Source organism: Taeniopygia guttata, chromosome 30 (assembly GCF_048771995.1).
Source record: "Taeniopygia guttata chromosome 30, bTaeGut7.mat, whole genome shotgun sequence".
NCBI classification, from domain to species: Eukaryota; Metazoa; Chordata; class Aves; order Passeriformes; family Estrildidae; genus Taeniopygia; species Taeniopygia guttata.
The window spans coordinates 149,995-170,802 of NC_133055.1; the positions used below are offsets into that span (position 1 = coordinate 149,995).

The window sequence follows — 20,808 nt, forward strand, 5'->3', positions numbered from 1 at the left end:
CCCCAGCTGTCAATCACGGCAATGGCCCCGCCCACCGCCCGGCCCCGCCCCCGCGCTGTCTCGTCTCCATGGCAACCCCGCCAGAACAGACGGACACGGGCAGCAGCCAATCGCATTGTGGCTGCCGGATTCCCATTGGTCGCATCGCCGCGTGGTGGCGGGGCGCGCGGGCGATTGACGTACGCTCCAACCAATGAGCTTCGTGGGCGCTGCATCAGCGACCAGTCGGAGCGCGGCGTGGGCGGGGCGGGCGCGGCGCGCGGCGCGCCGGAAGCGGCCGGGCCGGGAAAATGGCGCCGAGCTCGAAAGCGGAGCGGGGCGGCCCCGGGGGGAAACGCGGGACGGCGGGGCCGGCAGCGGCCGGGACCGCGCCCCGGGGCCGCCGCGAGCACCTCGTCCGGCAGCTGGACCGCGTCCGGGTGCGCGCGGCGGGCTGGGGGGCGCGGGGATGTGGGGGGGGGCGCTGTGAGGGGGCGGCTGAGGGGAAACGGGGCAGGGCTGAGGCGGCGGCTCTGAGGGGGTTCTGAGGGGGCTCTGAGGGGGCGCGGGCAGGGTGGAGGGTCCCGAAGATGGGGTGGGGGAGCTGAGGGGGGAACTGCGGCTTGGGGGGGTCCTGAGGGGTTTGGGGGGTCCTGAGGGGTTTGAGGGTGTCTGAGGGGTCTGGGGGTGTCGGGGGGAGGTTTTGGGGCTACCTCACCCCCCGTGCCCCCCAGCTGAGCCCTGCCCTGGGTTTTGGGGTGCCTGGGGCTCCCTGACCCCCCGTGCCCCCCAGCTCAGCGGGCAGCTCTCGCCCCGGCTGTTCCGGAAACTTCCGCCGCGCGTCTGCGTCGCCCTCAAGAGCATCGTGGACGTGGAGTTCCTGTGGGCAGGGTGAGGGCAGACCCCAAATCTGCAAAGAGGAACCCCAAATGTGTGCAGGGGACCCCACATCTGCAGGGAGGGACCCCAAATGTGTGCAGGGGACCCCAGATCTGCAGGGAGGGACTCCAAATGTGTGCAGGGGACCCCAGATCTGCAAAGAGGAGCCCCAAATGTGTGCAGGGGACCCCAAATCGGAAGGGAAGGACCCCAAATGTGTGCAGGGGACCCCAGATCTGCAGGGAGGGACCCCACATCTGCGGGGGGCGGGGGGGGGGCAAAAGTGCAGGAGGAATCCTAAATTTGCACAGGGGGGGATCTTGAATCTGCAAAGAGGGACCCCAAATCTGCAAAGAGGGACCCCAAATCTTCAGGGGTCCCCATCTCCTTGGGGTCTCTGGCGTGACCCTTCCTCTGTGTGTCACCCCCGTTCTGTGTGTCCCTCTGTCACCTCCCTGTGCCCGTTTTGGGGTCCCTTTTTCACCTCCCTGCCCTGTTTTGGTGTTCCCAGGCACATCTTCCTGGGCTTCTCCAAGTGCGGCCGCTACGTCCTGTCCTACACCAGCAGCTCCGGGGACGACTTCTCCTTCTACCTGTACCACCTGTACTGGTGGGAGTTCAACGTGCACAGCAAGCTGCGCCTGGTGAGGGCACCCGGGGCACCTGGGGGCACCTGGGGGCACCTGGGGGCACCTGGGGACAGCCAGGGCACACCTGGGGGCACCTGGGGACACCTGGGGACACCTGGGCGCCCTCAGGTGACACCCCGGTGCCGCCCCCGCCCCGCCAGGTGCGCCAGGTGCGGCTGTTCCAGGGCGAGGAGATCTACAGCGACCTGTACCTGACGGTGTGCGAGTGGCCTGGGGACAGCGACATGGTCATCGTCTTCGGCTTCAAGTGGGTGCCCCCTCCCCTGGCTGGGGCGTGGCCCAGGTGCCCCCAGGTGCCCCCAGGTGCCCCGGGTGACTGGGCTGTCCCCCCCCCGTGGCAGCACGCGCTCGGCGCCGGGGCTGCAGGTGAGCGCGATGCTGATGAGCGACGAGAACCACCGCGACATCTACGTCAGCGCCGTGGCCGTGCCCCCAACGCGGCACTGCCCGGCCTGCCGGCGGGGGGCAGAGACCCCCGGTGAGACCCCCACCCACGGGGGGGAGAGCCCTGAGCCCCTGAGAGACCCCCGACCCATGGGGAGAGAGACCCCCGACCCACCGTGAGACCCCTGACCCATGGGGAGAGAGACCCCCGACCCACCGTGAGACCCCTGACCCATGGGGAGGGAGAGCCCTGAGCCCCTGAGAGACCCCAGACCCACTGAGAGAGAGACCCCAGACCCACGGGGAGACCCCGGACCCACAGGGAGACCCCAGACCCATGGGGAGGGAGACCCCAGACCCACGGGGGGGGAGAGCCCAGACCCACCGTGAGACCCCCGACCCACTGAGCCTCCCGGGAACCTCCTGCGCCCCGGGCGGGCGGTTCCCCCGCTGGGATCGATTTGGGGGTTTTGATTTTTTCTGGGGGGGTTCTCGGGGGGTTCCCCGGAGCGGGGCGCCCCCCTGACGCCCCTCCCCGCCCCCAGGCGAAGCCCCCCGGGCCTGCCTGCGGCACGGGTTCCTGCTGCACACCAAGTTCCAGGTGGTGTACCCCTTCCCCACCTTCCAGCCCGCCTTCCAGCTGCGCAAGGACCACGTCGTGCTGCTCAACACCAGCTTCTCCCTGGTGGCCTGCGCCATCGCCGTGCACCCCGCCGGTACCGGGACCCCCCCGGGACCCCCTGAGACCCTCCCCGGGACCCCCCGAATCACCCTGGGACCTCTGAGACCCCCCCCCAGGACCCCCTGAGACCCCACCGGGACCCCCTGAACCTCCCCGGGACACCCTGAACCTCCCTAGAATCCTCCCGGGACCCCCAGAGCCTCCCAAGACCCCCCCCCTGCTGCCGGGACCCCCTGAGCCCCCCAGAGACCCCCAAAACCTCTCGAGCCCCCCAGAACTGCCCAAACCCACGAGGAGATCCCAGAACCCTCCAAGCCCCCCTGGGACCCCCAGTGAGACCCCCCCCAAACTTCCCGAGCCCCCCGACCCCTGCACACCCCCCCAGGACCCCCCGGGACCCCCTGGGACCCCCAAACCCCCCTGACCCCCACGTCCCCCGCAGGTGACAGCAGCTCCCAGCAGATCCTCTACCGGCGCCGGAACCTCCTGGGCCCCGGCCGGAGGGGGGAGAACGCCCCCCCAGAGCCCCCCGAGCAGCTGGAGGGGTCTGGGGGCGCCCCCCCGGCCGCGCAGCCCCCCCCGGGCCCCCCCCAGCCCCCCGAGCTGCCCCCCGGCCCCCCGTCCCTGGCGGTGGCCAAAGCCAAGGAGTTCGTGGCTGACCTGTTCCGGAGGGCTCAGGGCGCGGGGGGCGGGCCCGGGGGGGGGCACGGGGAGGGGGGCGACGACCCCCCGCCCTCCCCCCGCGGGGCGCCCCCCGAGACCCCCCCCAGGACACCCGGGAGCCCCCCGGGGGACCCCTCCCCACCCGGGACCCCCCCCGAGCCCGGCTACGTCAACTACACCAAGCTGCGCTACGTGCTGGAGCCCGGGGAGCCCCCCGAGGGTGAGTGGGGGTCCGGGGGGGTCCGGGGGGGTCCGGCGGGGCTGGGGGCGCCCCCCCCGGTCCCGGGGTGACCCCCGTGCCCCCCCAGAGCCGGAGGACGACAAGATCTCGCTGCCCTTCGTGGTGACCGACCTGAGCGGGCGCAGCCTGAGGCCGCTGCGGGAGCGAGCCACGGCCCAGGTGGGGCTGGGGGACCCCAGACCCCCTCGGGGGACCCCCAAAGTGGGGCGGGGGGCGGGCGGGGCGGCGCTGACCCCCCAAACCCCTCCAGGGGCAGTTCCTGACGGTGGAGCAGCTGACGCTGGACTTCGAGTACGTCATCAACGAGGTGATCCGCAAGGACGCGGCCTGGGCCCGGCAGTTCTGCTCCTTCAGCGACTACGACATCGTCATCCTCGAGGTGGGCCCCGGGACCCCCGGGAGACCCCCGGGAGATCCCCGAGAGACCCCCGGGAGACCCCCGAGAGACCTGCTGAGAGACCCCCGGGTCACCCAGAGACCCCCGAGAGACCCCCCCCGAGAGACCCCCGAGAGACCCCCGGGTCACTAAGAGACCCCTCGGGACACCCAGACACCTCAAAACCCCTCCCAGGAGTCACCCAGACCCCCATGGGAACCCTTAACACCCCTGGGATACCCCAAAACCCACCCAGACCCCCATGGGATACCCCAAAACCCCCCAAAACCCACCCAGTCCCCCATGGGATACCCCAAACCCCATCCAGAGCCCCCTGGGATACCCCAAAACCCACCCAGACCCCCATGGGATACCCCAAAACCCCCCAAACCCACCCAAACCCCCATGGGATACCCCAAAACCCCCCAAACCCCCGTGTGTGCCCCCCCAGGTGTGCCCCGAGACCAGCCAGGTGGTGATCAACATCGGGCTGCTGCTGCTGGCCTTCCCCTCCCCCGACGGGCAGGGGCAGCTCCGGTGAGCGGGGCGGGGGTCCCCCAAAGCCCCCCAGGGGGTCCCCCAAAGCCCCCCAGGGCCCCCCCGGTGCTGACCCCCCTCTTGGCAGCCCCAGGACGTACCACACGAGCCTGAAGGTGGCCTGGGACCTCAACAGCGGCGCCTTCACCACCGTGGGGGTGGGCGACCTCAGCGAGGTCAGGGGGCAGACCAGGTGAGGGGCAGCGGGTTTGGGGGTGATTGGAGGGGCTGGGGGGGATTGGAGGGGGCTGGGGGGTATTTGGGGGGGCTGGAGGGGATTTGGGGTGATTTTAGGGGGCTTTGGGGGGGTTTTGGGATGATTGGAGGGGGCTTTGGGGGGGATTTGGGGTGATTTTAGGGGGCTTTGGGGGCGCTGGTTCCATTCCTGGGTGCTGGGCGAGACCCCCTGGAGCACTTTTTGTGGTCCTGGAGGGGCTCAGGGACCCCTCCCCAAACTCTCTGTGCCCCACCCTGAGCCCCCTTAAACCTCCCTGAGCCCCCCAAATCCCCCCCAAACCTCCCCGATCTCCCCCCCAAATCACCCCGAGCCCCCCTCGGCAGCGCCTGTTCTTGGGGTGCCCCAAACCCTGCGGGGCATCGGCGCCTGTGGGGACCCCAGGGTCCCTGTGGGGGTCTGGGGGTCCCCGTGGTGGTTTGGGGGTCCCTGTGGGGGTTTGGGGGTCTCTCTGGGGCTTTGGGGGTCCCTGTGGTGGGGTCTGGGGGTCCCTGTGGTGGGGTCTGGGGGTCTCTCTGGGGCTTTGGGGGTCCCTGTGGTGGGGTCTGGGGGTCCCTGTGGTGGGGTCTGGGGGTCTCTCTGAGGCTTTGGGGGTCCCTGTGGTGGGGTCTGGGGGTCCCTGTGGTGGTGTGGGTGTCCCTGTGGTGGTTTGGGGGGGTCTCTCTGGGGCTGTGGGGGTCCCCGTGGTGGGGTTTTGGGGGTCCTGGGGGGTCCGGCTGCCCCCGACCCGCCGCGGCAGCGGCAGCGTGTGGAGCTCGTACCGTAAGGGCTGCGTGGACACGGTGATGCGGTGGCTCGTGCCCGAGGCGCCCGGGCGCGGCGTGCACAGGATGACCAACGAGGCCCTGCACAAGGGTGGGCCGGGGGCTAAGGGGGCATTTGGGGGGTCCTGGGGGAGCTTGGGGGGTCCTGGAGGGGTATGAGGGGGTCCCTGGGGGTCCCTGTGTGGGTCTCAGGGGGTCTTGGGGGAGTTTAGAGGGTTCTGGAGGGGTCTGGGGAGTGCCTGGTGGGTTCTGAGGGGGTCCTGGGGGAGTTTGGGGGGTCCCTGGAGGGGTATGAGGGGGTCCCTGGGGGTCCCTGGGTGGGTCTCAGGGGCTCTTGGGGGAGTTTAGAGGGTTCTGAGGGGGTCCTGGGGGAGTTTTGGGGGTCCCTGGAGGGGCTGGGGGTGTCCTGGAGGAGTTGGTGGGGGGTCCCTGGAGAGTTCTGAGGGGGTCCTGGGGGAGTTTGGGGGGTCCTGGAGGGGCTGGGGGGGTCCTGGATGAGTCTGGAGGGTCCCTGGGTGGGTCTCAGTGGGTCCTGGTGGAGTTTGGGGGGTCCCTGGGGGGGGGGGGTCTGAGAGCTCCCAGGGGTTCTGGAGGATTTGGGGACATTTGGGAGGGTCCGGGGCGATTTGGGTGGGGTCGTGCCTGGGTTTGGGGTCTCCCTGCCCCTCCCCCATCGCTGCTTTTCCCCTCCCCCCGCCCAGGCTGTTCCCTGAAGGTTCTGGCGGACAACGAGCGCTACACCTGGATCGTGCTGTGACACCTGGGAACACCTGGGGACACCTGGGGACACACCTGGATCCTGCTGGGACACCTGGGAACACCTGGGGACACCTGGATCCTGCTGTGACACCTGGGGACACCTGGGGACACACCTGGATCCTGCTGTGACACCTCGGAACACCCCTGGGGACACCTGGGGACACCCAGGACATCACCTGGGAACACCTGGGGACACCTGGATCCTGCTGTGACACCTGGGGACACCTGGGAACACCTGGGGACACACCTGGATCCTGCTGTGACACCTCAGAACACCCCTGGGGACACCTGGGGACACCCAGGACATCACCTGGGACATCACCTGGGGACACACCTGGACCCTGCTGTGACACCTGGGGACATCTGGATCCTTCTGTCACACCTGGACCCTGCTGTCACACCTGGATCCTTCTCCATATGGACACAGGCCCAGCCCTGCTCCCTCTGGGGCCTTTTGTTTTCTTTTTTCCCTTTTTTTTTTCATTTTTCCCTTTTTTGCAATGTTTTCCCCTCTCATTTTGCCGTTCAGTGTTTTATCGCGGGGTGGGGGGAGGATCTCAAATTCCCCTCCCCAAAATAAAAACTCCCGTTTCCACCTCGGGGCACTTTGGATCAGCTGGGATTTGGGGTCGTTTCGGGGATTTTGGGGGCAGATTTGGGGCTCACTTTGGGGATTTTGGGGGCCGGGATTTGGGGCTCACTTCAGGGATTTTGGGGGCCGGGATTTGGGCTCACTTCGGGGATTTTGGGGGCCGGGATTTGGGGTCGTTTCTGGGATTTTGAGGGCAGATTTGGGACTCATTTCGGGGATTTTGGGGGCTCACTTCGGGGATTTTGGGGGCTGGGATTTGGGGTCGTTTCGGGGATTTTGGGGGCCGGGATTTGGGGTCGTTTTGGGGATTTTGGGGGCAGATTTGGGGCTCATTTCGGGGATTTGGGGTAGTTTCAGGGATTTTGGGGGCCGGGATTTGGGGTCGGTTCAGGGATTTTGGGGGCTCACTTTGGGGATTTTGGGGACTGGGATTTGGGGTCGTTTCAGGGATATTTGGGGCCGGGATTTGGGGTGACCCCGCGCACGCAGGGCCGGCCCGACACCGCCGTTGCTTTTTATTCCTTTTACAAAGAAGCTACAAAAGGTAAAAAACAGCGTCTGCAAGGGGGGGGGGCGGGGGGGCGGGGGGCACACGCGGCGGTGGGGGGGGGTGGGGGGGATATGGGTGAGACCCCCACCCACCCCCGCCCCCCCCGCGCCCCCCACCCCCCCAGAGAATTCCAGGCTTGGCTCCAATTTCCACACGGGCGGCCACGGACACGGCCCCTCCCCCCGGGGGGGGCACAAAGCACAAAATGACCGAAAAACGCCAAAATCGAATACGGGTGGGGGGGGGGCGAAGCGCGGGTGGGGTGGGGGGCCCGACATGCGGGGGGGGAGGGGGCGTAAGGCAGCGGGGGGATGGGGGATGGGGGGTTGGCACTGCGGAGGGCGGGGGAGGGGCGGGGGCGGGGATTTGCCCCCCCGGGCCCCCCACGCCCCCCGTGGGTCCGTAAGGCACGAGCAGCCCCCGCGGGGGCTCAGCGGGACGGCAGCGCCGGCACCAGGAGCCCGCGCGGGTCCGCCCGCGCCGCTTTCGGGGGCGGCGGCTCCAGCGGCGGCTCCGGCGGCGGCTCCGGCCGCGCCCCGGGGGGACCCGCGCCGCCCCCCAGCCCCAGCTCGGCCGGCAGCTCCTCCTCGCTCTCCTCCTCCTCCTCCTCCTCATCCTCCTCTGCGGGACGGGGCGGGGAGCCCGAAAGGGGAAAAGTTGGGGTAAATTCAATTAAATTTTAAATTAGTGGAAATGAAATAAAAAGGTAAGTTTGAAATGAATTAAAATAAAATAAAGTTAAATTTGAAATTAATGAAAGTAAAATTACATTTGAAATTAATTAAAATGAAATAAAAAATTTGAAACGAATTAAAATGAAATAAAAAGTTATATTTGAAATGAATTAAAATGAAATAAAAAGTTAAATTTAAATTAAAAAAAACCCATTAAAATTAAATTAAAAGGAATTAAATTAAAATAAATAATTAAATTAAAATAAATAATTAAAATAAAAAAAATAATTATATTAAAATAAAAAATTAAATAATTAGAATTAAAAGAAAATTAATAATTCAATTTAAATCAAAAAATAAAACAAAATATTAAATTAAAAATTAATATGCAGTTTAAATTAAAAAATTTAAATTAAGTGGAAATGAATTAGAATGTAAAAATTAAAATAAAATTTAAAATGCAATTTAAATTAAAAAATTTAGATTAAATACTAAAATTAAACTAAAAATTAGATTACCATAAAGCTATAAATACCATTTAAAAAAATTAAAACAATTAAAACAAAGCTAAAAATTCAAATTCCAACAAAATGAATCATAAAAGAAAAATTATAAGAAATTAAACCCAGAATTAACCCTTCCCCACCTGGCATTTCTCTCCCCCTCCCGCCCCCATCCCCTTTTTGGGGGTCCCCCCTTTTTGGGGTCACCCACCTTTGTCAGGGTCCGGCGGGTTCAGGGAACTCGTCAGATTGGCGAACTGGGGGGGGCGGGAGCAAAGTTGGGGGTCAAATTAGGGGATTTTGGGGGGGCTGTGGGGGGGTCACACCACCAAACCCCCCCAGAAAGTGTCACCCCCACATCAGTGAAGGGACACGGAGCTGCCCCCACCAGGGGCTGCAGGTGAGGGGGGGCCCCAACCCCCTGAACCCCAAAACCTGCCCTGAACACCCCCCAAACCCCCCCTGAACCCCCAAAACCTGTCCTGAGCCCCAAAATCCTGCCCTGAACTGCCCCAAACCCCCATGAGCCCCCAAAAACCTGCCCTAAACCCCCCCCAACCCCACCTGAGCCCCAAAACCTGCTTTGAACCGCCCCAAACCCCCCCTGAACTCCCAAAAACCTGCCCTGAACCCCCCGAAATCTTGCCCTGAGCCCCCCAAACCCCCCCTGAGCCCCCCAAAATCCTGCCCTGAACCCCCCAAACCTGCCCTGAACACCCCCAAACCTGCCCTGAACACCCCCAAACCCCCATGAGTCCCCCAAAACCACCCTGAACCCCCCCAAACTCCACCTGAACCCCCCAAAAACCCCCCTGAATCCCCCAAAATCCTGCCCCGAGCCCCCCGGTGCCCACCTCGCCCATGACGGCGATGGGGCAGGTGCCCCGTGCCCGCGCCACGCGCTGCTCCACCAGGTAGTACATGTACTCATCGTAGAGCAGCCGGATCAGGTGGAAGGAGCCGAAACTGGCGGCGCTGCGCAGGGTCAGGTCCCGGATCACCATCGAGCTGGGGGGCACGGGGGGCACGGGGGTTAGGGGGGCATGGGGGGTTATGGGGGTTAGGGGGGCACGGGGGGAGGTTGGCCCAGATTTGGGGGGGTGGAGGGTGTCCCTGTGTGATTTTGGGGTGTTTTTTGCCTGTTCCCGTGTGATTTTGGGCTGGATCTGGGCTGGATTTTTGGCTGTTTTTTGGGCTGTCCCCCTGTGATTTCGGGCTGGATTTTGGGCTGTTTTTTGGGCTCTTTTCGGGCCGTTTCTCACCTGTAGAAGGACCACTTGAGCAGGAAGAGCTTGGCGGCGCGGGGCAGCCCAGGTGTGCCCAGGTGTGGCCGCAGCACTCGCGCCACCACAGCGTCCAGCCAGGCCGCCCACTGCTCCAGCGAGTGCTGCTGGCCCAGCGTGGCCTTGAAGTCCTGCTCCAGGCGCTGCACCACCCGCGCCTCGCAGCGGCACACCCAGGCCGCCTGCTCCTGCGGGGGGACGGGATTGGGACCGGAGAGACCCGGCACCAGAACCGGCACCGGGAACTGCCCCGAGAGAGCCCCGGGGAGAGCCCGGCACCGGCACCGGTTACTGCCCCGGGAACCTCCCCCGGCTCCGGGCACTGGCCCGGCCCAGGGGCTGCGGATCCGGGAGGGGAGTGGGATATTTTGGGGTCCCCCATCCCCATTTTGGAGTCCCCTAATCTCCATTTCAGTGCCCCCCCAGCCCGTTTCGGGGTGCCCCATCCCCACTGTGTGCTCCCCACCCCCATTTCGAGGTCCCCACCCCATTTTCGGGGTCCCCACCCCATTTTTCAGGGTCCCCACCCTGTTTTTGGGGGTCCCCACCCCATTTTCAGGGTTCCCAGCCCGTTTGGGGTGCCGGACCTGCACGTTGGCGAAGTCGACGCGGTTGAGGTCGCTGAGCATTTGGCTGATCTGGGCCGTGTTCTGCAGGACTGCGCGCGCCGCCTGCGCCAGGTGGTTCAGGGACGTGTACCTGCGCAGGGTCTGCGCGAAGGCGCCCGCCGCCGCCGCCTGCGGGCAGGGGGCACATCCTCAGGGACCCCCGGACCCACCTCAGGGACCCCCGGACCCGCCCTGAGCCCCCCAGGGACCCCCCGACCCACCGTGAGCCCCCCGGACCCGCCCTGAGCCCCCCAAATCACTGCAGGACTCGGGGGGACACCCTCAGAGCCCCCGAGGGTTCGGGGGGCACCTCCCAAAAAGCACAGGACCCCCCCCAGAGACCCCAGGGTCCCCCTAAACCCATCTGCAAGACCCGTAACTCCCCCAAAAAAGCCCCAGGGACCCCCCTAAAATCCCCGGGGACCCCCCCCAGCCCCCCCGGACCCCCAGGGCGCACCTTGACCCGCACCAGCTCCTCGGGCATGCTGACCATGGCGTTGCCCAGCCAGCTCTCCAGGCTCTTGGCGAAATTCCGGATGGCCTGGGTCAGGGCACCTGGAACAGGGGGGTTTGGGGGGCTGGGGGCTGCTCTGGGAGGCACAGCGGGGTTTGGGGGGCTGGGGGGCTCCTCTGGGGGGCACAGCAGGGTTTGGGGGGCTCCTCTGGGGGGCACAGCGGGATTTGGGGGGTTCCTCTGGGGGGCACAGCGGGATTTGGGGGGCTCCTCTGGGGGGCACAATGGGGTTTGGGGGGCTCCTCTGGGGGGCACAGCGGGATTTGGGGGGCTGGGGGCTCCTCTGGGGGGACTCGGTCTTGTTTGGGGGGTTCCTGCTGGGTATGGGGGCGTTCCTGGGAGGTTTTAGGGGGTTTTTTCGAGTTTTTGGGTTAGGGAGGTTTTGGGGGTTTCTTGGGGGGGTTTTCTGGGGGCTTTTGAAAATCTTGGGGGATTTTGGAAGGTTCTTGGGGGGGTTTTGGGGTCGTGCCAAATCCAGGAGGTTTCTGAAGGGGTTCCTGGGGGTTTTGGGGCTCCCGGGGGGTTTTGGGGCTTGGGGCTCACTGGGGATGGGGCGCAGCACGTCGGGCACCAGGATCTCCACCAGCCCCTGGTACAGCGCGTGGTCGCAGTCGCGCACCCAGCGCAGGACGGGCTCCAGCCGCGCCAGCAGCAGCAGCCGCCGCCGGGGCAGGCGCCGCTCGGCCTCCTCCTGCCTGGGGGAGCAGAGGGGTCACCCCCAGACCCGGGGCACCCCAAACCCGCGGGGACCCCCAACCCCTGGGGAGAGACGCTTTGGGCTCCCCCCAAAACCTGGGGGTCCCCCAACACCCGAGGCAGAGGGAACGGGGTCACCCCAAAACCCGCGATCCCCCAAATCTGCTGTCCCACGTACCGAGGGGTCCCCCCAGCCCTCAAACCCCCGCCCCAAAATTCGGGGACCCCCCCTCGAGTTTCGGGGCCCCCTCCTCACGCGTCACTCTCGCCGCTGCAGCGCCAGAAGCTTTTCCAGAGCGTCTCCACCAGCGAGAACTGCAGGTTGATCATCACGTCCACGATGGCCTTTTGGGGGGCACAGCGGGCTCAGGGGGGTCCCCCAGTGCGGGGAGGGGCCGTTTTGGGGTCCGGGGGTGTTGCCCACCTCGCAGTGCTCCCGGTAGAGCTGCTGGAATGCCCGCAGGTCCTCCAGCCCCGCGCCCTCGGGGAGCCCCTTGCCCTGCACGTCGATCTCGGGGAACTCCGGCAGCGAGCGGGAGGCGTCTGCGGGATTTGGGGGGTCACGAGGGAACCCCACAATCCATGGGGGTGTGGGGGGGTGATTTTTGGGGGTCGCTCACCCAAGAACTGCTGGTACTGCTGCACCTGGGCGCTGATGTCGGGGACGCCGGGGGCGGCGGGCGCTGAGGAGACGCCGTTGGTGACCCCCCCCTCCATTTTCTGCACGGGCTTGAGGCTGTGGGGGTGCGAGGAGGGGTGAGGGGCGCTGGGGGTCTCGGGGGGCTCCGGGGGGGGTTTTGGGGGGCTGCTCACCGCTGTTTCTGCGCGAAGGGCTGCTGGCGCATGGCCAGGTGCTGCTGGTCCTCCACCAGCCGCAGCAGCGGCGAGCCCGCCTTGATGCGCAGCCCGTAGTAGTGGTACTTGGAGTTCCCCCTGGAAAACGGGGGTCGGGATTCTGGGGGGTTTGGGGGGATTTTGGGGGGTTTGGGGGGATTTTGGGGGGATTTTGGGGGGGATTTGGGGGTGGATCCCCCCGGGCACTTCGGGGGTCTCCCCTGGCTGGGGGTGCAATGGCGCCCTGCGCCCCGCAGGCGGCGCTGTGGAGGCCCGCGGGATTTTTGGGGGAATTTTGGGATTTTTTGGGGGAATTTTGGGATTTTTTTTGTTTTTTTGGGGGATATTTTCCGGATTTTTTGGGGGGATATTTTCAGGATAGTTCCAGACTATTTTCAGGATACTCCCAAGATAACTTCAGGCTATTTTCAGGATTATTTTCAAGACTATTTTCAGGAGGTTCTCAGGATATTTGGGAATATTTTCAGGATAATTTCGGGATGTTTTTGGGACGTTTTCAGAATAATTTCAGGATATTTTCAGGATATTTTCTGGATACTTTCGGGACAATTTCAGGATGTTTGGGGATATTTTCAGGACAATTTCAGGATATTTTCGGGATACTTTCAGGATAATTTCAGGCTGTTTTCAGGCCCTTTTCAGGACACTTTCAGGCCATTTTCGGGACACTTTCAGGACACTTTCAGGCCATTTTCAGGACACTCTCAGGATCCCCGGGGCCGTTCCCCGCCCCGCAGACCTGGTTCCCAGGCAGACCTGGCTCCCAGGCAGACCTGGTTCCGAGGCGGCGCGTGCGCAGCCCCATGAAGACGGAGCGGATGAGTTTGCCGAAGGAGGCGGCGTTGACGGGCTCCAGCTTGTGGCCCTGGCAGTGCAGCAGGTAGTGGCAGTACAGCGCGCTGCGGGGCAGGCTCACCCCCTCGGCCGTCTCGTAATTGTCCAGCAGCCACTGCACCTGCGGGCACAGCGGTCACCGCACCCCGAAACGGCCTGGGCCCCGAATGCCCACCCCGAAACGGCCCTGTGCCCCGAATTCCTGCATCCTGAAACCCTGAAGCGCCCTGCTCCCTGAAAAACCCCACCCCGAAACGGCCTGTGCCCCGAAAAACCCGCACCGAAACGGCCCTGCACCCCGAATCCCCACACCATGGAACCCTGAAACGCCCTGTGCCCCAAAAAACCCACCCCGAAACGGCCCCGCGCCCCGAATCCCTGCATCCTGAAACCCCGAAAGGCCCTGCTCCCCGAAAAACCCCACCCCGAAACACCCCACCCCAAATCCCTGCACCCCAAAACCCCTGCATCCTGAGAACACCCCCAAAATCGCAATGTTTTCTGCTTTCCTGCCCAAATTTCCCACCACAGATCCCCTCTAATCCCCCCCAAATCCCCCCAAATCCCCTCTAACCCCCCAAACCCCCCCCAAATCCCCCCAAACCCCCCAAACCCCCCTGTCCCCCCTGCCCCCCAGACCCCGTGCACCCCCAGCTCTCACCGTGGCGGGGGAGGCGCGGGTGGTGTGGGCGTAGGCCGCCCCCGTGCCCCCCACGTACCCCCCCTGGATGACGAAGGTGCCCCCGCCGGGGGTCCCGGACGCGCCTCCGCCCCCCGGGGGGGCGGCGGGGGGCGCGGGGGGGGGAGGGGCGGCGGCGGCGCCCCCCAGAAGCTGCGCCCCCCCCGCCCCCCCCGCCACGTACATGGGCACGGGGGCGCTGCTGGGGGGGGGCTGCGCGCTGGAGGGGGGAGGGAGCGGCGGCGGGGGGGGGGGAGGGGGCGGGGGGGGGCTAGGCTGCACCGGGGCCGCCCCTCCCCCCGCCTCGAAGTAGCCCCCCGAGTTCTGAGCGAAGAGCGGCGCCTCGGCGAAGGGGAACGAGCCCGAGCGGCTGCGGGGAAACGGGAAATGGGAAATGGGGAAATGGGGAAATGGGGGGGGGGTCAGCGGTGGGGACCCCCGGGGGGGTCAGGCGGGTCTGGGGAGGGGGAGGGGTCGCTCACATGCCGCCGGGGGGGGCGTAGGCCCCATCCCCCCCCTCCACGAAGGGGGCGGGGAAGACGTGCTGCACCGGGGGGAGCTGCTGCACCTGGGGGGGGTCAGGGGGGGTCAGAGGGGGTCAGGGGGGAGCCCCCGACCCTCCCCCACCCCAACACCCCCTGCTCACCCCTGGGGGGAGGGGAGCAAGGGGCACCCCCAGTTTAGCCCTTCGAGGGCCAAATTTATCCCGATTTACCCCAAAATCATCCCGAATTTATCCCAATTTACCCCAACATTATCCCAAATTTACCCCAAAATCATCCCAAATTTACCCCAAGTTTATCCCAACTGACTCCAAACTATTCCCAAATTTATCCCAAGTTTATCCCGAATTTACCCAAACTTACCCCCAATTTATCCCAACTTTACCCCGAAATTATCTCAAATTCACCCCAAATTTCTCACGAGTTTATCCCAATATATCCCAAGTGTATTCTACACTTATCCCAAGTTTATATATCCCAAATTTTTCCCAGTTCCCCCCATTCCCGCCCCAATTCTGGGTATTTTGGGCAACATTAATTAAATTTTACCCCATTCCTGTCAATTTTGGCCAACTTTAATCACAATTTTAACGCCTTCCAACCCATTTTGGGACACCTTATCCCACTTTTCCCCCTCCCAGCCCATTCTGGGTAACTTTAATCCAACTTTTACCCCATTCTAACCCATTTTGGGTAACTTTAATCACCATTTCCCCCCGTCCCAGCCCATCTCTCCCCGTCCCCCCTCCCCAGCCCCGATTTTGCCCGTTTTGCCCCCGTTTCTGCGCACCTGCTGCCCGCCGGGGCTGGGCCCGGGCTGGGGGGGCGCGGGGGGCGCGGGGCTGCCCTCGGTGCCCTCGGGGGGTCGCAGCCCCTCTGCTGTGGGGACAGAAGGGCAGGGCGGGGTCAGCCCGGGGCTGCCCGCGGGTTTTTGGGGCGAATCGCGGCGGTTTGGGGGTTCCTCACCGGCCACGGTGACCACGATGAACTGCTGGGGGGGGGGCGCGGGGGCGGCCGGGGGGGGCGCGCCGGGGGCGGAGCCTCCCGCAAGCTCCGCCCCGAAAGGGGCGGGGCCGGCGGGGGGCGGGGCGGAGGGCGGTGGCGGCTGTGACGTCGCTGCTGCCGTCATCTCGGTGACGTAGGAGGGCTGGGTCGCCATGGCGACGGCTGGCGGAGTGACGTCACGGCGATAAGCGGCGTCCGCGCGGGAGTGACGTCACGGCGGGGAGGGGGGAAAAAGTGTGATGCCCCCCTCCTCCCCGCGCGTGACGTCACGACACGGCCCCGCCCCAGGGATGCCCGCCGGTGACGTCACGCATCGAGCGTGACATCACCGCGCCGGGCGGGAGGGGGAGAGGAGGGGGGCGTGTCCAGCCGCCACCCGCGCGCCCCCATTGGCTCCCACCTCCCCGCCCCGCCTCCCCATTGGCCCGCCCGCCCGCCAATCGAGCGGCGCGCTCAAGCCCCGCCCCCGAGCCCAGACCCACCGCCCCCCCTCCCCGTCCCCCCCCCCGCGTTCCCCCCTTCCCCCCCCCCTTCGCCGCCATTTTGGCGGCGCCGCTCGGACCCACCTGCCCGCGGCCGCCGCCGGGGCCCCGCGGGGGCTCCGCCCGCCCCCGCTGCCGCGGCTGCTGCTGCCGGCGGAGCCCGACGGGGCGGCGGGCGGCGGCGGCAGGGGCCGGGCCGGGCCGGAGCGCGGTCGCCACGGTGACCGTGGCTATGGCGGCCTCCCTGGTCCCTCACCGGGGCAACTGTTGCTACCCGCCTCGGCGGCGGGCGGGGCCGGCCTCGCGAGTCCCACCTCTCATCGCCGATTGGTCAGCGGGGTCCGCCGACGCGCGCTGGTTGGTCGAGCAGCGCGTCGCTCCGCACAAACCCCGCCCCTCCCTCGCGTGATTGGTCGTTCCGTGCGTCAATCAGCGCTTCCTGAGCGAGGGGTGGCGGGCGGGGCCGCGTGGGGAGCTGGCGTGACGCCATTGGCTGAGGCGGCCGCCGATCAGCGCGAGGGCCGAGCGCGCGGCGGGCCGCGAGGGCTGCCGGGACATGTAGTTCCCGGCGGCTGAGGCGCTTCGCGACGTCACGGAGGCGTGACGCCACCGCCCGGCTGATTTCACGGCGTTCCTCCCTCACTGGCGCTGCCGGGGGTGGGGGGTGGTATTTAACGCTGCGAGCGGGGAGAACCTAGGAATTAAACCGGTTAAAATGAGCGAGGCCCTCAGCAGCGGGAGGCCCAGCGTTTACCTAAGGCCGCGCTTTCCGCCGGGCAATACGGAATGGCTAAAGGGCCAAAATTGCTGCAAAACAGCTACAGCGGGGCTGGGCCGGCTCCGGTGGTCCGAGAGGAGCCCTGGGCGCTTCTTCCGGTACCGTCATGGCGGCCGCGGCGCGGGGCGCGACGGGAAATGTAGTCCCGAGGGGGCGCGGCGGGAGGGGCGGGGCTTGAAGGGAGGCGGGGCGCGGGGGGCGTGGCTGGCGGGAAGCGACGTCACGTGCGCGCGGGTCACGTGGGCCCGAGCGCTTCCGGGGCGCGATGGGGCCGGGGGCGGCGGTGAGGGGGGAGGGGCGGGGGGGAACGGGGGCACCGGGGGGTGGGGGAGGGGCACGGGATGGCCCGGGGGGGTCCCGGTTCTACGGGGGGTCCCGATTTTGGGGAGTGGGGTTCCGGTTCCGGGGGGTTTTGGGGTTTATTTGGGGGGGTCTCTCGGTTTTTGGGGGGGGTCTCGGTTTTTGGGGGGGGTCTCTCGGTTCCGGGGGTCCCGCTGATCCCCCGCCCCCCTCCCCCAGCGCTGGCTCTGGGCCGGGGTCCGGCGCCGCCTTCACGGGACGGGCGCGACCCCCGCCCCTCCCCCACCGCTGATCCCCATCGTGGTGGAGCAGACGGTGAGTGGGGGAGGGGCGGGGGCGGGGACCCCCAAAAACCCCCCTGTGACCCCCAAATCCCACCGGAGACCCCAAAAATGCACCCTGGGACCCCAAAAATCCACCCTGGGACCCCAAAAATCCACCCTGGGACCCCAAACCCCCCCCCCGGGACCTCAAATCCCACCTTGAGACCCCCGAAATCCACCTGAGACACCCAAAATCCACTCTGAGCCCCAGAATCCCCCAAAGCCCACCCAAATGTCCTCTGACCCTTCCAAAAATCTCCTCGGAATTCCCCCAAAGCCCCCCAGAACCGCCTTTTACCCCCCCAAAATCCCCTCTGACCCCCTCAAGCCCTCCCAAAATCCCCCCAAATCCCCCCAAAGTCTCGGCTGACTCCCCCCAGGGCCGGGGGGAACGCGCCTACGACATTTACTCGCGGCTGCTGCGGGAGCGGATCGTCTGCGTGATGGGCCCGGTGGGTACCCAGGGACCCAAAAACAGCCCCAAATACCCAAAAACCTTCCAAAACAGCCCAAAATACCCCAAAAACCACCCCAAACCAGCCCAAAATACCCCAAAACCAGCCCGAAATCAGCCCAAAATACCCCCAAAACCCCAAAACAACCCAAAATACCCCAAAAACACTCAAAACCATCCCAAAATACCCCAAAAAACACTCAAAACCAGCCCAAAATACACCAAAAAAAAACCCAAACCAGCCCAAAATACACCAAAACCAGCCCAAAAGCATCCCAAATCCAGCCCAAAAACAGCCCAAAATACCCCAAAAACATCCCAAAAACCACTTAAAAATTTGAAAAACTCACAAAACACCCAAAACCCACTGAAAACGCCTTCAAAAAAACTGCCAAAAATACATCAAAACCCCCCAAATGTCCCAAGACCGCCCCAAAGCCCCTGAATTCCCCCCAATTTCCCCCCTGAGCCCCGAATCCCCCCAGATCGACGACAGCCTGGCCAGCCTGGTGATCGCCCAGCTGCTGTTCCTGCAGTCCGAGAGCAACAAGAAACCCATCCACATGTACATCAACAGCCCCGGTGGGTCTGGGGGGCAAAAATCCGCATTTTGGGGGGAAAAACCCACATTTAGGGGTGCAACAGGAACCCATCCACATGTACATCAACAGCCCCGGTGGGTCTGGGGGGAAAAAACACATTTTGGGGGAAAAAATCCACATTTGGGGGGCAACAGGAACCCATCCACATGTACATCAACAGCCCCGGTGGGTCTGGGGGCAAAAACACACATTTGGGGGGAAAACTCCACATTTTGAAGGAAAAAGCCACATTTTGTGGGAAAAACCCACATTTGGAGGGAAAAACCCACATTTGGAGGCAAAAAAGCCACATTTTTGGGGAAAAAAACACATTTGAGGGGAAAACCCCACATTTGGCAGGAAAACCCCACATTTGGGGGGGAAAAACCCACATTTGGGGGCAAAAAGCCACATTTGGGGGGAAAAACCCACATTGGGGGGGAAAAACCCATATTTGGGGGTAAAAACCCACATCTGGGGGGAAAAACCCGCACTGGGGGGGAAAAACCCACATTTGGGGGCAAAAACGCACATTTGGGCAGAAAAAAACACATTTGAGGGGAAAAAACCCCACATTTTGGGGGGAAAACCCCACATCTGGAGGAAAACTCCACATTTTGGGGGAAAACCCACATTTGGGGGATCTGGGGGGCCCAAACCCTCCTTTGGGGGGGTTCAGGGGAATTTGGGGGTGTACAGGGGGTTTGGGGAGTTTGAAGGGGGATTTGGGCTGATTTTGGGGGTGTCTAAAGCCCAATTTTGGGGTGTCCCTGATGGGATTTTCAGGGTGTTTAAAGACGGATTTTCATGGTGTTTGAAGGCCAATTTTTGGGGGGTTTGAAGGCCAATTTTCGGGGTGTCTAAAGCCCAATTTCAGGGTGTCTAAGGCCCATTTTTGGGGTGTCCCTGATGGGATTTTCGGGGTGTTTAAACACTGATTTTTGGGGTGTTTGAAGGCCAATTTTGGGGGTGTCTCCCCAGGCGGCTCGGTGACCTCGGGGCTGGCCATCTACGACACGATGCAGTACGTGCTGAGCCCGGTGTGCACCTGGTGCGTGGGGCAGGCGGCGAGCATGGGCTCCCTGCTGCTGGCGGCCGGGCGGCCCGGCCTGCGGCACGCGCTGCCCAACGCCCGCATCATGGTGCACCAGCCCTCGGGGGGGGCACGGGTAGGTGTGGGGGGGGTTGGGGGGTCCTAGAGGGGATCTGGGGGGTCCTAGAGGGGATTTGGGGGGGTCCCAGGGGGGTTTGAGGGGTCCCAAGGGGGTTTGGGGGGATTTGGGGGTGATTCGGGGAGGGTTTGGAGAGGATTTCAGGGGTTTGGAGGAGTCCCAGGGGGGTTTGAGGGGTCCCAAAGGGGTTTGGGGGGTCACAGGAGGATTTGAGGGGGATTTGGGGGGTCCCAGGGCAGTTTGAGGGGTCCCAAGGGGGTTTGGGGGGTCACAGGAGGATTTGAGGGGATCTGGGGAGGGTTTGGAGAGGATTTCAGGGGTCTGTGGAGCCCAGGGGGGATCCGGGGGAGGAGGGGAGTCCCCAAATCCCCCCAAATCCCCTCCCCAGGGCCAGGCCACCGACATCGCCATCCAGGCCGAGGAGATCCTGCAGCTGAAGCGGCAAATCAACGGTCTGTACGCCAAACACACGGGGCAGCCGCTGCCCGTCATCGGTGAGGGACCCCCGGGACCCCCAAAACTGCCCCGGGACCCCCAGAATCCCCCCGGGACCCCCAGAACTGCCCCGGCACCCCCGGAATGCCCCCGGGACCCCCAAACCCCCACCTCAAACATCCCCAAACTCCCCCTAAATCCCCCCAGAACCCTCCCAGGGACATCCCAAATCCCCCCAGGGATCCCCAAACCCCCCTCAAGCCCCTCCAAATCCCCCTCAAAACCCCCAAATGCTCCCCAAACCCCCTCCAAACCGCCCAATACCCTCCCAGTGACACCCCCAAACCCCCCAAAATCCGCCCCCAAATCCCCTCAGCCGCCCCCAAAGCCCCCCTAACCGCCCCCAAACCCCCCAGAGGCGGCGATGGAGCGGGACCGGTACCTGAGCCCGCTGGAGGCGCGCGATTTCGGGCTGCTGGACCAGGTGCTGGTGCACCCCCCGGCCCGGGGGCAGGACGAGCCCCGACTGCTGCCCCGGGACCCCCCCCCGAGCCCCCCGAGCCCCCCGGGGCCCCCCCAGAGCCCCCCGGGGGCCTCCTGAGCCCCCCCCAGCCCCGAACCGAGTGTGGAAATAAAGCAGTGCCGGCCAGGGGGATTGCTGGGGGATTTTTGGGGGGAATTTGGGGGGGTTTGGGGGATTTTGGGGGATTTTATGGATTTGGGGAGGGATTTGGGAGGAACTTCTGGATTTTCAGGAGGGATTTGGGGGGAATTTCTGGATTTGGGGGGAATTTCTGGGTTTTCAGGAGGGATTTGGGGGGAATTTCTGGATATTTGG

The 20,808-nt window shown here is 64.7% G+C and overlaps 3 protein-coding genes across 13 annotated transcripts; 2 read left to right on the forward strand and 1 right to left on the reverse strand.

Annotated features, from left to right (window-relative positions):
- Window positions 1-62: 62 nt before the first annotated feature.
- On the forward strand, window positions 63-6,744 carry DCAF15 (DDB1 and CUL4 associated factor 15). 10 transcript variants are annotated; one of them, XM_072919975.1, is made up of 15 exons: window positions 63-419; window positions 773-870; window positions 1,370-1,502; window positions 1,649-1,755; window positions 1,850-1,986; window positions 2,438-2,608; window positions 3,017-3,457; window positions 3,546-3,637; window positions 3,729-3,857; window positions 4,306-4,391; window positions 4,480-4,584; window positions 5,366-5,481; window positions 6,092-6,150; window positions 6,241-6,281; window positions 6,375-6,744. In XM_072919975.1, exons 1-13 carry the CDS (start codon window positions 291-293, stop codon window positions 6,145-6,147), a joined length of 1,800 nt encoding a protein of 599 aa, XP_072776076.1. In that variant the 5' UTR covers window positions 63-290; the 3' UTR covers window positions 6,148-6,150; window positions 6,241-6,281; window positions 6,375-6,744. The 10 variants fall into 10 exon arrangements, with proteins under 10 accessions (XP_072776076.1, XP_072776074.1, XP_072776081.1 ...); XM_072919973.1 differs by having other exon boundaries at window positions 6,241-6,744; XM_072919980.1 differs by lacking the exon at window positions 5,366-5,481 and having other exon boundaries at window positions 6,092-6,170; window positions 6,220-6,281.
- A 462-nt stretch (window positions 6,745-7,206) lies between these two features.
- RFX1 (regulatory factor X1) lies at window positions 7,207-16,420 on the reverse strand. Its single transcript, XM_072920064.1, has 17 exons — window positions 16,012-16,420; window positions 15,407-15,607; window positions 15,231-15,319; window positions 14,420-14,505; window positions 13,920-14,307; window positions 13,198-13,379; window positions 12,383-12,502; window positions 12,190-12,305; window positions 11,994-12,112; window positions 11,826-11,914; window positions 11,417-11,568; window positions 10,817-10,914; window positions 10,339-10,488; window positions 9,731-9,939; window positions 9,323-9,476; window positions 8,680-8,725; window positions 7,207-7,912 (listed from the first exon to the last, which is right to left on the reverse strand). Exons 2-17 carry the CDS (start codon window positions 15,597-15,599, stop codon window positions 7,722-7,724), a joined length of 2,382 nt encoding a protein of 793 aa, XP_072776165.1. The 5' UTR covers window positions 15,600-15,607; window positions 16,012-16,420; the 3' UTR covers window positions 7,207-7,721.
- Window positions 16,421-16,639: 219 nt separating this feature from the next.
- On the forward strand, window positions 16,640-20,625 carry CLPP (caseinolytic mitochondrial matrix peptidase proteolytic subunit). 2 transcript variants are annotated; one of them, XM_032745600.3, is made up of 7 exons: window positions 16,640-16,803; window positions 17,225-17,320; window positions 17,709-17,780; window positions 18,268-18,364; window positions 19,345-19,532; window positions 19,924-20,029; window positions 20,387-20,625. In XM_032745600.3, exons 1-7 carry the CDS (start codon window positions 16,714-16,716, stop codon window positions 20,569-20,571), a joined length of 834 nt encoding a protein of 277 aa, XP_032601491.3. In that variant the 5' UTR covers window positions 16,640-16,713; the 3' UTR covers window positions 20,572-20,625. The 2 variants fall into 2 exon arrangements, with proteins under 2 accessions (XP_032601491.3, XP_032601492.3); XM_032745601.3 differs by lacking the exon at window positions 16,640-16,803 and adding an exon at window positions 16,849-16,988.
- The last annotated feature ends 183 nt before the right edge of the window (window positions 20,626-20,808 follow it).

Bases quoted from the DNA above. Each gene is read 5' to 3' on its own strand.
- DCAF15 (XM_072919971.1), top strand. From the start codon at position 291: ATGGCGCCGAGCTCGAAAGCGGAGCGGGGCGGCCCCGGGGGGAAACGC. The intron at 871-1,369 runs GTGAGGGCAGAC...TGGTGTTCCCAG, and splicing joins GTGGAGTTCCTGTGGGCAGG to GCACATCTTCCTGGGCTTCT. The intron at 1,503-1,648 runs GTGAGGGCACCC...CCGCCCCGCCAG, and splicing joins TGCACAGCAAGCTGCGCCTG to GTGCGCCAGGTGCGGCTGTT.
- RFX1 (XM_072920064.1), bottom strand. From the start codon at position 15,599: ATGGCGACCCAGCCCTCCTACGTCACCGAGATGACGGCAGCAGCGACG. The intron at 15,320-15,406 runs GTGAGGAACCCC...CTGTCCCCACAG, and splicing joins CATCGTGGTCACCGTGGCCG to CAGAGGGGCTGCGACCCCCC. The intron at 13,380-13,919 runs GTGAGAGCTGGG...CTGTGCCCGCAG, and splicing joins CCCGCGCCTCCCCCGCCACG to GTGCAGTGGCTGCTGGACAA.
- CLPP (XM_032745600.3), top strand. From the start codon at position 16,714: ATGGCTAAAGGGCCAAAATTGCTGCAAAACAGCTACAGCGGGGCTGGG. The intron at 16,804-17,224 runs GTACCGTCATGG...CCCCTCCCCCAG, and splicing joins AGCCCTGGGCGCTTCTTCCG to CGCTGGCTCTGGGCCGGGGT. The intron at 18,365-19,344 runs GTGGGTCTGGGG...GTGTCTCCCCAG, and splicing joins CATGTACATCAACAGCCCCG to GCGGCTCGGTGACCTCGGGG.